The sequence below is a fragment of the Girardinichthys multiradiatus genome, chromosome X, assembly GCF_021462225.1.
Source record: "Girardinichthys multiradiatus isolate DD_20200921_A chromosome X, DD_fGirMul_XY1, whole genome shotgun sequence".
In the NCBI taxonomy this organism is placed as follows: Eukaryota; Metazoa; Chordata; class Actinopteri; order Cyprinodontiformes; family Goodeidae; genus Girardinichthys; species Girardinichthys multiradiatus.
This window is the reverse complement of record NC_061817.1, coordinates 6,116,478-6,130,014: the sequence shown is the minus strand read 5'-3', so window position 1 is coordinate 6,130,014 and position 13,537 is coordinate 6,116,478. Positions and strand designations below refer to the sequence as shown.

The window sequence follows — 13,537 nt, the reverse complement described above, 5'->3', positions numbered from 1 at the left end:
ATATTGTACCTCAAGACTTCTTACTTGCGCAACATTTTTCAGCATTTGTTGGCAATTTATAACATTTTGTTCTTTGTTTAAAACGTTTTCTTGAATTTCATAGAAAAGTACTCACCTGGAGAAAGGAAGCACCACAAAACAAAGAATGCAGTTTTATTATTAAATACATTTTATTACATAATGGACAGTTTTGACCAACATAAAGTTGAATGTTTACAGGTATGTTGATTGAGTGGGACTGCTCAACAAAGGCTTGAGTTTCTACCTCACCTCTGCTTTTATTTCAGTTTTTTGTATTTCTGAATAGATTCATCTGATTTGATAGACTCCCAGTCGGCCCTCTCACTGACCCCCGTGGTATCCTGTGGTGCTCTTATCCACAGCCCAGTCCGGCCTTATCTACAGATTTTCCCTTCAGCCCCAGTTGCACTGATCTTCATCTGTCAGCGTCAGGATATCTGTGACCAGGCCGGTGCCGATGGTTCTGTTTCCGTCTCTCAGAGTGAACCTCTGGCCTTTCTCCAGCACCATGGGCTGGCGAAGCGTAAGTGTCAACGACGTGTCCTCTCCTGGCATCATCATTTCCTTAAACAGGACAAAAACAACGCAGTCATGATCCTGCAAGAACTTGATTAACAATTTTGAGCCTAATTACACAGGTCAGCAGAAGCTGCCAACATGTAAAACAGAAACATGCACACCTTGCTTTCAGGCAGAGTGACCCTACAGGCCATGTCCCAGGTGAGAGAAAACATGACGGGCATGAAGTTGGTGACGAACGGCTTGTGTCTGCCTCCCTCCTCCTTACTCAGAACATAAACCTGGAAAATATTAAACTCATGGTAAATCGTGCTGGTTTTTAACCCTCATTTCAAACTGACAACATAAAAAAACTAATTCCTGTATGAAATATTCTGAAGAAGGAAGAGATCCAGCCACACATGTTGCAATATATTTATTTAAAAAATCCAAAAGTTGAACTTTTACTGAGGCTCCATTAAAAATATGAATAAAATGTGGCTTTAAAACATGAATGTGGCGTTTCCTGTAAAATCTAGGTGGTTTTAGCAAGGGAAAGGGTTTGGGTAATCAGGTGAAACACCCCCAGAAAAACAAGTGATTATAGGTCAGAAGGCATCTTAAAGAACTTGCTTTCATATTTAATTAATAAGTAAATTACAACATCATCAATTCAACTTTGTGTTGCAGGAAATGCTTAAACAGAATTGTTTATTTCTTTGTTAGAAAAGGCGTTTTTTATCATGACACGTAATATTAACAGGAATAACTTGACAGGCAATAATAACACTGCAATGTGGTCAACAGTGGTCTTTGACTTAAGCTACTAGTATTATTATTAATTTTTTCCTCATACAGAAAGTTTGCTATCTTAGGGGCCTTGACCTGATCATCGTTTGGCATCTCCAGGGTGAGAGTGTGCACCAGGAATAAATTAGAAAGCATTTCACATAACCCCAAACACACAAAATTAGGTTTAATATCTGATAGTTGTAGGAAAAACTGACTTCCTGAAATCAGAATTTGAGGTTTTCTGTAATAAATAAATAACAATAAATAAAAATATGACAATTGTTTCTGCTTTCACACCTGTGCTTTGACTTTCTGGTGGGGCATGATGGATCCTGGCTTGCACATCACCATCCCTCTCCTCATGTCTTCCCTCTTCAGGCCTCGAACCAAAGCGCCCAGGTTATCGCCTGCCTCGGCCCGGTCCAGAGACTTGTGGAACATCTCTATTCCTGAACCGAAGACCAAGAGAAGGGTCCAGTAATCGGTCAACATTTTACAGGTTAAGGATCAAAGTTTGTGAACATCTCCACATGTTCCTGCAGGTCCGGTGCTTTGATAATGTAAACAGTGTCCACTCCTTAAACTGCTTTCACAGTTTGTCCCATTACAACGACAAACTTCAATGTTTATTGGAATATTATAAAAGGTCAACACAAAGTAGTGGAATTATAAAATGGAGGGAAAATGATGTCTAACTTTCAAAACATTTTTAAATAACAATCTGAAAAGTGTGGCATGCATGTGGCATCAGCCTCTGAGTCGATACTTTGTAAAATCACATTTTACTGCAGTTACAGCTTTTTTTATCTTGACATTCCTCCATAAAGGTCCGACTAATAGCTGTCAACAGATTCTCCCATCTGGGTTGTGGATCTCCACAGCTCCTCCAGAGTTACCATGGGTCTCTCATTAATACTCTCCTGATAGTTTAGTTGGATGACCAAGTCTTGGTAGGTTTGCAGTTTCGGCTCACTCTTTCCATATTAGGATAATATGCATGGACTGGATTTTCTTTAGGGGTATCAAAGTGAAAAGGGCTGATAACAAATGCATGCCACACTTTTCAGATTTGAATAACCCAATCAAAGTTTGTGGTGGCAACATGACAAAATTAGAAAACAGGTATGAATAGCACTGCAAGGCACCATATTTGCACTCTAAAATCTGCTATTAACTTCTCGGACATTGTGCATGTTTTGATTGGTCTCAAGTGCACATTAGATGCAGTCGCTCACCTGTAACCACCGACTTGGAGCTACGGTTGTGACCCACAAACTCACAGTCGTCTCCTTTCTTTATCAGGCCTCTCTCCAATGTACCGGTCACAACGGTCCCTCTGCCTACATGAAAAACACAAAACTCTCCTTATTTTTGTAATAAACTACTACCAATCTGTTCAGTATTACAGATACTCCTTCAGATATTGCGCTTTATGTGCAAAAACAGAATATCTAAATGTATGAGAGGAGCTTACCTGGGATTGAATAAACACCTTCGATGGGCAGCAGGAAAGGTTTCTCCAGCTCTCTTTTGGGCAGAGGAACATAAGAATCCACAATCTCCAGCAGTTTCATCACCGCATTTACTCCCAGCTCAGGCTGCTTGTTCTAAGATGGAGCAAAAACATCAATATTAAATAACTGGAATTCTTTAGTTTCATGATTCTAGTCATGATTAATAAATCAGTAAAAAATAAAGTATGTCCAAAAATGAATTGGTGCCTTTATTTCCCCCTACCTCCAGGGTGCAGAGGGCAGAGCCGATCACAACAGGAGTGTTCTCACCATCGTAACCGTACTCTGTGAGCAACTCGCGGATCTCTATCTCCACCAGGTCCAACATCTCTTTGTCCTCCACGGCGTCGGCCTTGTTGATGAAAACCACCACATGCTCAACGCCGATCTGCCTGGCCAACAGGAGGTGCTCCCGTGTCTGAGGCATCTGACCGTCGGTGGCCGCCACCACCAGGATGCAGCCGTCCATTTGAGTCGTGCCCGTGATCATGTTCTGAAAAAGAAGCGCAGGGATCAGGCTGTATGAGATCTTATCCTCAGTTCCTACACACCGTTTATGGCCCAAATCTGTACGTTTCCAGGCTCAAATTACCCGATGATTTTTTTTTTTACTCATTTAGGTATAAATAAAAATGTTCTGGATGGATAAAAGGATAGACAGACAAATAGATAGATGAAAGGATAGAGAGATGGATGGATGAACAGATAGATAGACATGATGGACAGACGAATGGGCAAATGAATGGAACATTAGGACAACAGTGGGACAGTGAAAATAATCTGGAAATACAAACATTTCTCCTTTTTCTTAAATGTCTGGATGCTGTAGAACACTAGAATCAAATTCCAGACAGCGTTGGACCTCTGTTAAGTCTACAAATCAGGCTGTGTGCAGGTAGAAGGAAAGCAGATTACCTTGACATAATCAGCATGGCCAGGGCAGTCTGTGTGGGCGTAATGTCTGTTGGCTGTGCTGTACTCCACATGAGAGGCGTTGATTGTAATTCCTCTGGCCTTTTCCTCAGGAGCATTGTCAATGTCCTCGTATTTTTTGTAATTTGCACCACCAGCATCAGCAAGCACTGCAAGAAAGGAGGTGAAAATATTGAGATCATAAAGGGAAAAACTAACAGGCTGTCGCATGGTTTTAAATGTCAGGGGTTCTACCTTTTGTGATGGCCGCAGTCAGGGTGGTTTTGCCGTGATCGACGTGTCCGATGGTTCCAACGTTCACGTGAGGCTTCTCTCTGCTGTACGTCTTCTTAGCCTCGGCTGCGAAGCTCCGCCGACTCAGCGGCACAGCGCACTACATGGAAAAGACAAACGAGGACTCAAACACAAACATCGACACTGAACGGCCTGAAAATAATAAATTGTCCGTCTGCTTACAAGTTTGAAGGAGCTTTGCAAGAGGCCTGGTGAAGTAAGCTGAAGGGCTGAGGGCAGAAGACACGAAAATGCTCAAATATGTTTAGATCCTACAGATTATTACTGCGGTTAGTGAAGAGATTTCTATTCCAGCTGAGAACATGCCAACCTTCCCTCTGCCATGGCCAGTTTTTATGGGAAAATGATTCAATTGCACAATATTGATTTCCAAATCCTATCAATACTCTTTTAGGTATCTGTTGATCAGTCTGTATACTATTCTGAGTTCTTGACAACAAGTGTTTTTTGAAGATGTTATACATTTCTGTATCATGTTGTATAAATGCAGTGAACCCATTTTGTTTTCACTCAAACTCCATCCCTACTGCTCAACTAAAAAAAACATGTATTTTATATTGCAGGATTTTCTGCAAGTTGCAGATGAGCTGTAACTAAATTATTGAAGAAATCTGAGCATAGTCCTTTCAGTGCTGCAATGCAAACCACTGATTTAAATGTTAAATTCATTTCATGACGATTCAAAGGTACACGAGATTGAATTTACGTTTTAAATGATAATGGAAAGCATTTCCTGTTTGATTTCCACTAACCTCCTTTATTTCTAGCAATAAAATCTGCCAAACGCTTATATCTGGACAGATGTCAAACAGAACACCAGGGTCAGACAATTTTCGAGTAATAATCTGTTTTGTTGTTGCGTTTTTGTTTCTTCTACACGTCAGATCTTCAAAGCAATAATCAACATGGCTGTATGGTTACAGTTTTTCATTGAACTACACCAAAAGTCAAATTATTCGGTTGCAAATCTGATAAGTATAGAGTTTAGCTTTACATCAGGCTTTAGGAAGCTCTGCAGCAGCTAAAAAGGCGAACAAACCATCTGAGTCAACTCTGCCCTCTACACAAAACTATTCTTCTGGTAAACTGTAGATATGTGCACATAAATGTCTTTCATTTGCTGTTTTTAACAGAACTTTATCCGTATTATTTTTGATCGTTAGCTAACCCTCACCCTGGTAACGTGACCTTGCTGCGCTATCGGAAGAGACTGCATCACCTGTCTTTATTGCTCACATTTATCCTCATCCAAACAACGTAGGGTGTTAATCGTAAAATAAATGATGTTTCTGTGTCTCAATTAGCCATAACGAACCACAAAGTAAAACGATACAAATATTTTTACCGGAGAAACAAGCACGCAGCCCCATAAGCGCCGCCATCTTGGACAGTTAGACAAACCAAAGATGACGGAAATATCAAGAGGATACTCTGACCCGCCCAAAGGCTGTCGCCGTGAGCATATTCCCCTTTACTTTATCTATATATTATACTTGATCTTTTATGAGGATAATATTTTCAGTCTCTCTCTATTTCTGAAATTGTGCTTTTAGATTGTATTATATTGTTTAGATTTTTTCGCCATATTGGGCTTGTCGGTGTATTTCTGTAGCTGACCCTGCTAACAAAGCCTGATTTAATGATTTTAACTTTACCCTTTACTACCTTTCCAACTTTATTTGAATTAAACATTATAAAAAAGGCTTAAATATTTACAATTTTTTGTGTTTTTAGTTCTATTATGATAATTAAGTATTTGTAAAATGCAATAAATAATTGCAATAATATACATTTTAAATGAAACAAAATATCGCATGTTAAAAACGTAAATAATATAATATACTATAATATAATAATATAATATAATATATGTTACGTATGAGCAGGCTATGGTTAAAAGCGGGGGATTGACTTTAAACTGTGCTGTTTAAGCGCCACTGACTCACTTACCTTAACTATAGTAAAATGGTGGCCATTATTTTTGCGGCTTTTCAATATGAAGCTTGTATCTTGTAATTACGAATAGGAAAAATTAGTTAAACCACGCAGATACAGAAACTGTTTTAAAGTAAGGACAGTTTTTTTTAGAAGTGACCGAAGAGTACCACTCACAATTGTTGCTTGCCCTTTGTGTGTCTATATTACGGTAAAGCGTGGCGGCCTGCCCTCCCCTCGTTAGCTCAGCTAGCTAGAATGTTCTAGCGCTTTCACATGTCTGTGTTTATAACGACAGACACGTTCATCTGCTGGAGGTGTACAGAGAAACAGTTTGTCCAGGATTCTTCCAAGGTAAGCCGATGATGCGTATTTTTGGCCATTTTCAAGTCGCGATGAGGATTTTGTGTAGTTCTTTATGTTACAAACTTGGGCTTTTTTCCTTGTAAAAGTAACTCATTAGAAATACAGTCTTTACATTTTAGAATTTTTCTCGGGTTTTTGTTATATAGTGTAATTATCCTGTATAAGGTCCTGTGTAAATTTATCTTTCTGACTTGTCTTATTTCGCTGTACAGCTGTGTAAGTCATGTCAGATAACAGACAGAACAGGAGATATCCCCAGAACCTTCAAGGGGTTCTGCAGCTGGCAGTAGAGGCTGGATCAGCAGTTGAGGGTCCAGACCCTCCAGAACCAATGTCAGAGGAGGTAAGTGCATCCCTACAGCTTCATTATTACGATGAACCATACACCTCTATACTTTTGTCTTGAGGAAGTAGGGAAGTATCATCAGTACCTTCATTAACGAGTCATTAAGTAGTTTGAATGTTGTAACACGTCATGTCGAATATAAAATAAATGTATACTCTAATACTAGAGCTTGCTTGAAATTCCAGAGACTGAATCGAAATAATCAAAAACACATAAAATCCCAATGAAATGGTTTAAATTCATATTTGTAAAGTAAAACATTTCAGATATTTTTTTTTGCAAACACGTTCTATCCATGGTTTTTCATTCAGCGTGACAAAACGTTCCTTCCTTTAGAGGAAGACCTGGCTGGGAGAAGCTCTGTCAGATATCTGTAAAGGTCAGATGGATGAAGTGGAGCAGATGAAGCAGAGCTTGGCTGTCCTGCAGAAAGACGAGACAAATGAAAAGGAGCAAGATGGAGAAGAAGACAGAGAAGAAAATGAAGAGGATGAGCGGGAATTGGCCTTTGAGATGTTGTCTGAGTTGTGTGAGAACCTGGACAATGCTAGAGGTTTGTGAAAGCTGGGATAATAATTCGTTATTACATGAAAGCCAGTTATATGTATGTATATATTTTAAACTTCATCCTATTTATGCTCTTTCCAGATCTGATGACTCTTGGTGGACTGGATTTGTGTGTCTCCAGGTATCTTAATCACGTCCAGAGCGGACTGAGGTGGCGGGCTGCCCAGCTCCTTGCCTCCTGCGCTCAGAACATGCCCCAGGTCCAGGAACACCTGCTTAAAGTTGACGTCCTGCCAAAGCTGCTACAGCTGACAGATTCAGACATCAATCCTTCTGTCAGAGTGAAAGCCCTGTATGCCGTCTCATGTACGTCCCTGAGGCTTTACAACTTGATGCCAAATTTATGAAGTGTTGGTACCCATGAGATGTTCCGTGGACAAATCTGTATGCTGTCTTCACTGTAGGTTTGGTCCGCGAGCAGGAAGCTGGATTACAGGCGTTTGTGTCTCATGATGGTTTCTCAGTGCTGATGAGAGCCATGCAGTCTGAAAATGAGAAAGTCAGGACCAAATCTGCTTTCCTTCTGCTCAATCTGCTGACCTCAAACCCAGAACATAAAGGTATGAAGGAGAGACTCAGCAGAACTATGCCAACGCTCATGTTATCGTTTAATCATTTCTGGTACAGTTTGGTGGATTTCGTTTAATCTGTCAGGGACCACAACAACCAAAAACCATCGACTGAATCATTTCTCAGATTAATATTTAAATATGTAGTACTTGTTGAAATACTGTAATAAATATATTACTTTAGGAAATAATCAATATTTATAGAAATGTGTCAGTAATGCATTAAATAAACAATGAAATAGTCAGTCAGTCAGTCATTTTCTACTGCTTATTCCATAGTGGGTCGCGGGGGAGCTGGTGCCTATCTCCAGCAGTCTATGGGCAAGAGGCAGGGTACACCCTGGACAGGTCACCAGTCCATCACAGGGCAACACATAAACAACCACACTCATTCATACACCTAAGGGCAGTTTAGAGAGACCAATTAACCTAACAGGCATGTCTTTGAACTGTGGGAGGAAGCTGGAGTACCCGGTGAGAACCCACGCATGCACGGGGAGAACATGCAAACTAAATGGTAAATGGACTGAATTTATATAGCGCTTTTCCAGTCATACAGACCGCTCAAAGCGCTTTACACTAGAGCCACATTCACCCAATTGCATTCACTAACGCTCACACATTCATACACCGATACGCAGATTGGTAGGCAACTTGAGGTTAAGTGCCAGGAAGCTGGAATTGAACCCACAACCTTCTGATTGCAAGACGACTACTCTTCCTACTGAGCCACAGTCGCCTCCATGCAGAAAGACCCCAGACCAGAAATCGAACCCAGGACCTTCTTGCTGCAAGGCAACAGTGAACTACCAACTGCGCCACCGTGCAGCCTAACAATTAAATATTAAAATATACATTTTTATTTTTATTTTTTTTACACATTTAACAATGAAATATTAAATGTGTAAAAAAATAAATAAAAAAACGTATTATCTATTAAAATCCTATGTATTGTTTATAGTATTTATCAAATATTTAATATTTAATATTATTTAATATTTTCCAGGCAATAGTCTATTATGAAGTAATTTAAACTGACAGTGTGATTCCTTAAATAGATCCCTAAAATATAATTGGTTAACCTGTACAGCAGAGGTTACCAAACTGCTGCCCAGGGGCCATTTGAAACCCCTGGACTGATTTTGTGTGGCCCCTAATCACAAATCAAGAATTGTACACAAATTGTATACAAAGTAACTTTATTTGTTTACCTTAAATATTGCACGTTTTCCCTATTGCTGAGCAGCAAAACAATAAGCAATTGCGCAGCTATTAATATAAAAAGAAAAATCATATTTTTGTGGCCCGGGAGCAGTTCAATTCAATTCAGTTTTATTTATATAGCGCCAATTCACAACACATGTTGTCTCAAGGCCCTTCACAACAGTCAGGTTCATACATTCCAATTAATCTTAACCATTGAACAGTGCAGTCAGAGTTAGCCTTTTATTCAAATTGGATAAAAAGTTTTTCTATTTAAGGAAACCCAGCAGATTGCATCCAGTCAGTGACTTGCAGCATTCACTCTTCCTGGATGAGCATGTAGAGACAGTGGACAGCACCTTCAACTAGATGATTTTGAACCTTTCGTCGCTACTGCTATAGAAGTTCAGCTGCAGACCAATCACCTTGTATCTAACGTACCACTTTGATGGTATGGCTGGCAGATAATATAAATTGATAGTGTCCTGCTACACATGACTGAAATAACTACTGACATGATTTTTAAAGCTGACAGGTCTCTTTCTAAATTATGTAACATTGTCAAGTGAATAAGTAGTAAATCCCATCCACTGAACGACTACCGTGGGATCACAACCACTGTGTTTAACTCACGGAGCCTCGTCTGCACAGACCAGCAGAGAAGAGTGTAAATATTTGCTGCTGCTTATAGATGCATCCTTCCTACAGCTGCTGTGCATTTCCAAATTTTATAGTAATGTAAACTTCTTGAGAAGTGCTTTGAGGCTTTTGTTAAGGGTAATGTATTTTTCATGGTTGTTTTCTAATTTTTGTTATATTCCTCCTTTAACAGAAACAGTTGTGTCGATGGGGATGGTGCAGCAGCTAGTTTCTGTTCTCCGCACACCACATTTCCCTTTCCATGAGCATGTGCTTGGTGCTCTGTGCTGGTAAGAAACATTTGATAACTTTCAGGCCAGCAGTAGCTAAGATGTTTCATTGGGGTTTCAGTTTGCAGAAGTATATGAGTGAATGATCCCAGGGTTTAGAAGTTATGGTCCCTATTAGGTACTCATGTTCAACCTTGTTTGGTGTTTGTCTAGTTTGGTGGAGGACTTTCCGCAAGGGCTTGAAGACTGCAGGAACCCAGCTTTGGGTCTGGAGGAATTACTGAAGCAGCGAACAGAACAGCTCCAAGGAAAAGAAGAAAGTCAGGTAAATAAAAACTTCCATCATAGGTTAAGGGGGCCTTAGAGAAGTATTTAACTTTTTTACATTTTGTCATGTTACAACCACAAACTTAAACGTATTTTAGAGGGATTTATGTGATAGACCAACACAGTAGTGTGTAATAGTGAAGTAGGAGGAAAATGGTTTTCAGGGATTCAGCCCCCTTTACTCTGAAATTACCAAATAAAATCCAAAATATTGTCTAAATAGTTATTAGCCATGCACTCAAAATCTTACCTTTTATGGAAGAAGAAAGTCTGAAGAAGTTGGAATCAACTTTTTACACACTAATTAAAGTTTCAGGCAAATATGCTTTTTTAGCCTTTTAAAACGATAAATTTAGAAGCAGTGACATTTATATTTGGAATTTAAAATAAATAGTTAGATGAGGTTTAATCCTGGATTATTTCTGCCTTCTAAAGTCTGTATATATTTTTCATTAACAGGAGGAGCTTGACTTATGTGAACGTTTGAGAGTTTTGTGCTTCAACATGCAGCAGACAGATGATGTTGGGATGGATCGCTGAGGCAGTCATTATTATTTATTTTTGTTAAACCTTACCTGTTTTGGCTAAAGTACAAAAAGAAAAATATAACAGGACATTCATGAGCAGACTTGTGGATGCGGAGCAACATTTTTGTTTCTTACGACATTTGATGTTGATAGTTTGCATGTAATCCAGTTGGATTTTACTGTGTAAATAACGGTTCTTTATAAAGTTTCTGTCCGACTCAGCTGCTACTTCACCCGTGTGTTTGCGCTTCTTTTAATCTTTTATACAACACCAAACATTCCTATAAGTATTTTTTTTTTTACTGTACATAAACAACTGTTATTTTTGGACACGTGTCAACATTTAATTTGTTATAAAGTTAGAAGCAAATAATTAATTTCAGTAATTATCGGAAATATTTACTGTAAATAAAGTATTGCTATTCATATACATTCAATAGGCAGGTTGCATTATGGCATCACAATCTACACATCAACATGAATGTCAAAATTATATAACAATAAATCAGAATTACAGTGCCTTACAAAAGTATTCAACCCCCTTGAAACGTACATATTGTTACCATAAAACCATAAACTTCAATGTATTTTATTGTGATTTTATGTGACAGAGCTACACTAAGTGGAATAAATTTGCAAAAGAGGTAAAATGATTCATGGTTTTCATACTTGCTTACAAATAAAAATCTGAACCAAAGCTAAATTTCTAGCTTACATCCAAAATCTTATTGGTGTCAGAAAATTAATGCTGAATATCACCCTGAAAACACTATATCCCCTGATGGAACACAGTGGTGGCAGCATTATGCTGTGGAGTAGCTGGTCACAGCTGATTCATAGATGGATAGAGCTATATACAGGGCAATCATGGAAAGAAATGTGTTAGAGACAGCAAAAGGGTTAAACTGGGTGCAGATTCACTATCCAGCAGGACAATGACTAAATGTACAGCCAGAGCTTCAATGGAATGGTTTTGCAAAGAATGGTCAAAAATTTCCAAGAAATCACAATAAAATACATTGAAGTTTGTAGTTGTAACAGAATGCAAAGCAGGTCAAGGGTATGAAAACGTTTGAAAACTACTAGAAATGCTCCACACTGATATCCTCAGTGTTTTTCAGTCATGTTTCTTCACGTCTGTCATTTTAAACAGAAATGAGAGTATTAAACTGTGTTCCTCTCTTGATCAGTGCTTGTTTCACATTAAGCTTTGAACTTTATCTGATCAACAAAATAGCAAATTTTTAATGGGTTTAGTCAAAAGAGAAAAGATTCCTCAGAGATCCAGTTTAGGACCGCTTCCACTTCGAAAAGTCGTGGGTGATCAGCGGCTGCGCCAAATAATATGTCACCATAACATAAATCTGACCGTGCTCTATTGGCGGCAAAACTTTGAAAACCTGCAGAGTTAATGAAGCATCAGACACCATGAAGGACAAACTCCCCAATAACGTAGCTGCATGGCGGGTTCGGATGGCTAATGCAGCCATTATAGTTATTAGGATAAAGTAGATCCCCACACCTGGAGTCAGTAAATCAGAGTTTGGGGCCTTCTGCAGGAATGGAAAAAGATAGATGTAGAAAGCTCCTCCCACGATAAGGAGGATCAGGTACAGGAAATGGTTCAAAGAGGAGGCAGAGTATGTTGCATAACGACTGGATAGGAAGGTAACCCATTCCTGAAACAGATGGTTGGTTTGCAACATTACAAATGAATATCATTTGCTTATGATTAAAACAACAATTGTCTGCAGAGGGAATTGCGCTGATAATTTAGATTTAACCGGCACATTTGAAAACTGAAGTCATTTGCATTTGCTCTTTTCTGTGCAAGCAAGGCTCTTACCATGAATGAAAAGCTCAGGCCATACCAAGCAGCAGTCCCCAACAGCAGAGAAGATTAGTCCCCCTGCCACACCAAGGACACTCTGACCTCCGTTCCAGCTCAAGACCACCACAGCCAACAGGAGAGTCGGGGCTGATTTGACACCTGCAGATACTACTGATGGAACCAAATCAGGAGTCCAAACGTAAAAGTATAAGGCAGAGGACAAAAAGAAAGGCAAAAGAGAGAAAAGAAGGGCACAAGACTGGCAGAAAGATACAGAGAAATGGATAGAAAGAAGATTTGTCACATTTTGTTTCACGTAGTAAATTTAACTGATCACTTTAAGCAATTAAGCTAATTCAGTATTCCTATAGAAGTATTAAGTTACAAAAAAACCAGTACATTAAGAGTAAAGAGTACCATATTTCTCCGTTGGCGCTTGTCATAGGCATCTGTCTCAAGGATGTCCATCTTCACCCTGTCGGCTCAGTTTTCATTCATTTATAGCAGTTCTGCCTTAAACACCAGGATGCAGTCCTCAGATGTTGTCCTGCGTCCCTCACCTTGAATCTGTGCCATTCCTTACAGCCAGCTGAATTTCCATGAACATGAACTTTAGACCCGTCCTTCCTGTCTGATTGCACTTTGATAATCAATGTTCTCCTCGTTTCAAGTTCTCATGGATAAATAGCTGACCTTTCACCTTTCCAGCAGTAATATGTTGGTGACATCGGCAAATGGGGACAAAGTCAAACAACGTGTAGTAGCTGGGAATTTAAACGTGCAGTATGGTAAGAAGACAGATTTTTGACATCAGATAAGAACATCGGACGTTTGGTGTGTATATTTTTTAATAAACAAATAGAGACAATTCAAAGTATATTGGTTGGGATCTCCCAAAAACTGAAATTAGAGAAAGTTCATCAATGAAGCTGTAGAGTCTAATGG

The 13,537-nt window shown here is 39.2% G+C and overlaps 3 protein-coding genes across 3 annotated transcripts; 1 reads left to right on the top strand and 2 right to left on the bottom strand.

Moving 5' to 3' along the window:
- Positions 1–146: 146 nt before the first annotated feature.
- LOC124863134 (elongation factor Tu, mitochondrial-like) lies at positions 147–5,464 on the bottom strand. Its single transcript, XM_047357381.1, has 10 exons — positions 5,398–5,464; positions 4,215–4,261; positions 3,993–4,131; positions 3,741–3,907; positions 3,049–3,318; positions 2,786–2,918; positions 2,547–2,651; positions 1,609–1,760; positions 702–821; positions 147–585 (listed from the first exon to the last, which is right to left on the bottom strand). The coding sequence occupies exons 1-10, from the start codon at positions 5,432–5,434 to the stop codon at positions 415–417; spliced, it is 1,341 nt and encodes a 446-aa protein (XP_047213337.1). The 5' UTR covers positions 5,435–5,464; the 3' UTR covers positions 147–414.
- Positions 5,465–6,186: 722 nt separating this feature from the next.
- On the top strand, positions 6,187–10,994 carry LOC124863301 (hsp70-binding protein 1-like). Its single transcript, XM_047357635.1, has 8 exons — positions 6,187–6,341; positions 6,566–6,696; positions 7,036–7,252; positions 7,348–7,572; positions 7,671–7,826; positions 9,871–9,967; positions 10,121–10,232; positions 10,694–10,994. The coding sequence occupies exons 2-8, from the start codon at positions 6,577–6,579 to the stop codon at positions 10,772–10,774; spliced, it is 1,008 nt and encodes a 335-aa protein (XP_047213591.1). The 5' UTR covers positions 6,187–6,341; positions 6,566–6,576; the 3' UTR covers positions 10,775–10,994.
- Positions 10,995–12,050: 1,056 nt separating this feature from the next.
- LOC124863035 (lysoplasmalogenase-like) lies at positions 12,051–13,457 on the bottom strand. Its single transcript, XM_047357276.1, has 4 exons — positions 13,010–13,457; positions 12,602–12,851; positions 12,501–12,526; positions 12,051–12,440 (listed from the first exon to the last, which is right to left on the bottom strand). The coding sequence occupies exons 1-4, from the start codon at positions 13,058–13,060 to the stop codon at positions 12,051–12,053; spliced, it is 717 nt and encodes a 238-aa protein (XP_047213232.1). The 5' UTR covers positions 13,061–13,457.
- Between the last annotated feature and the right edge of the window lie 80 nt (positions 13,458–13,537).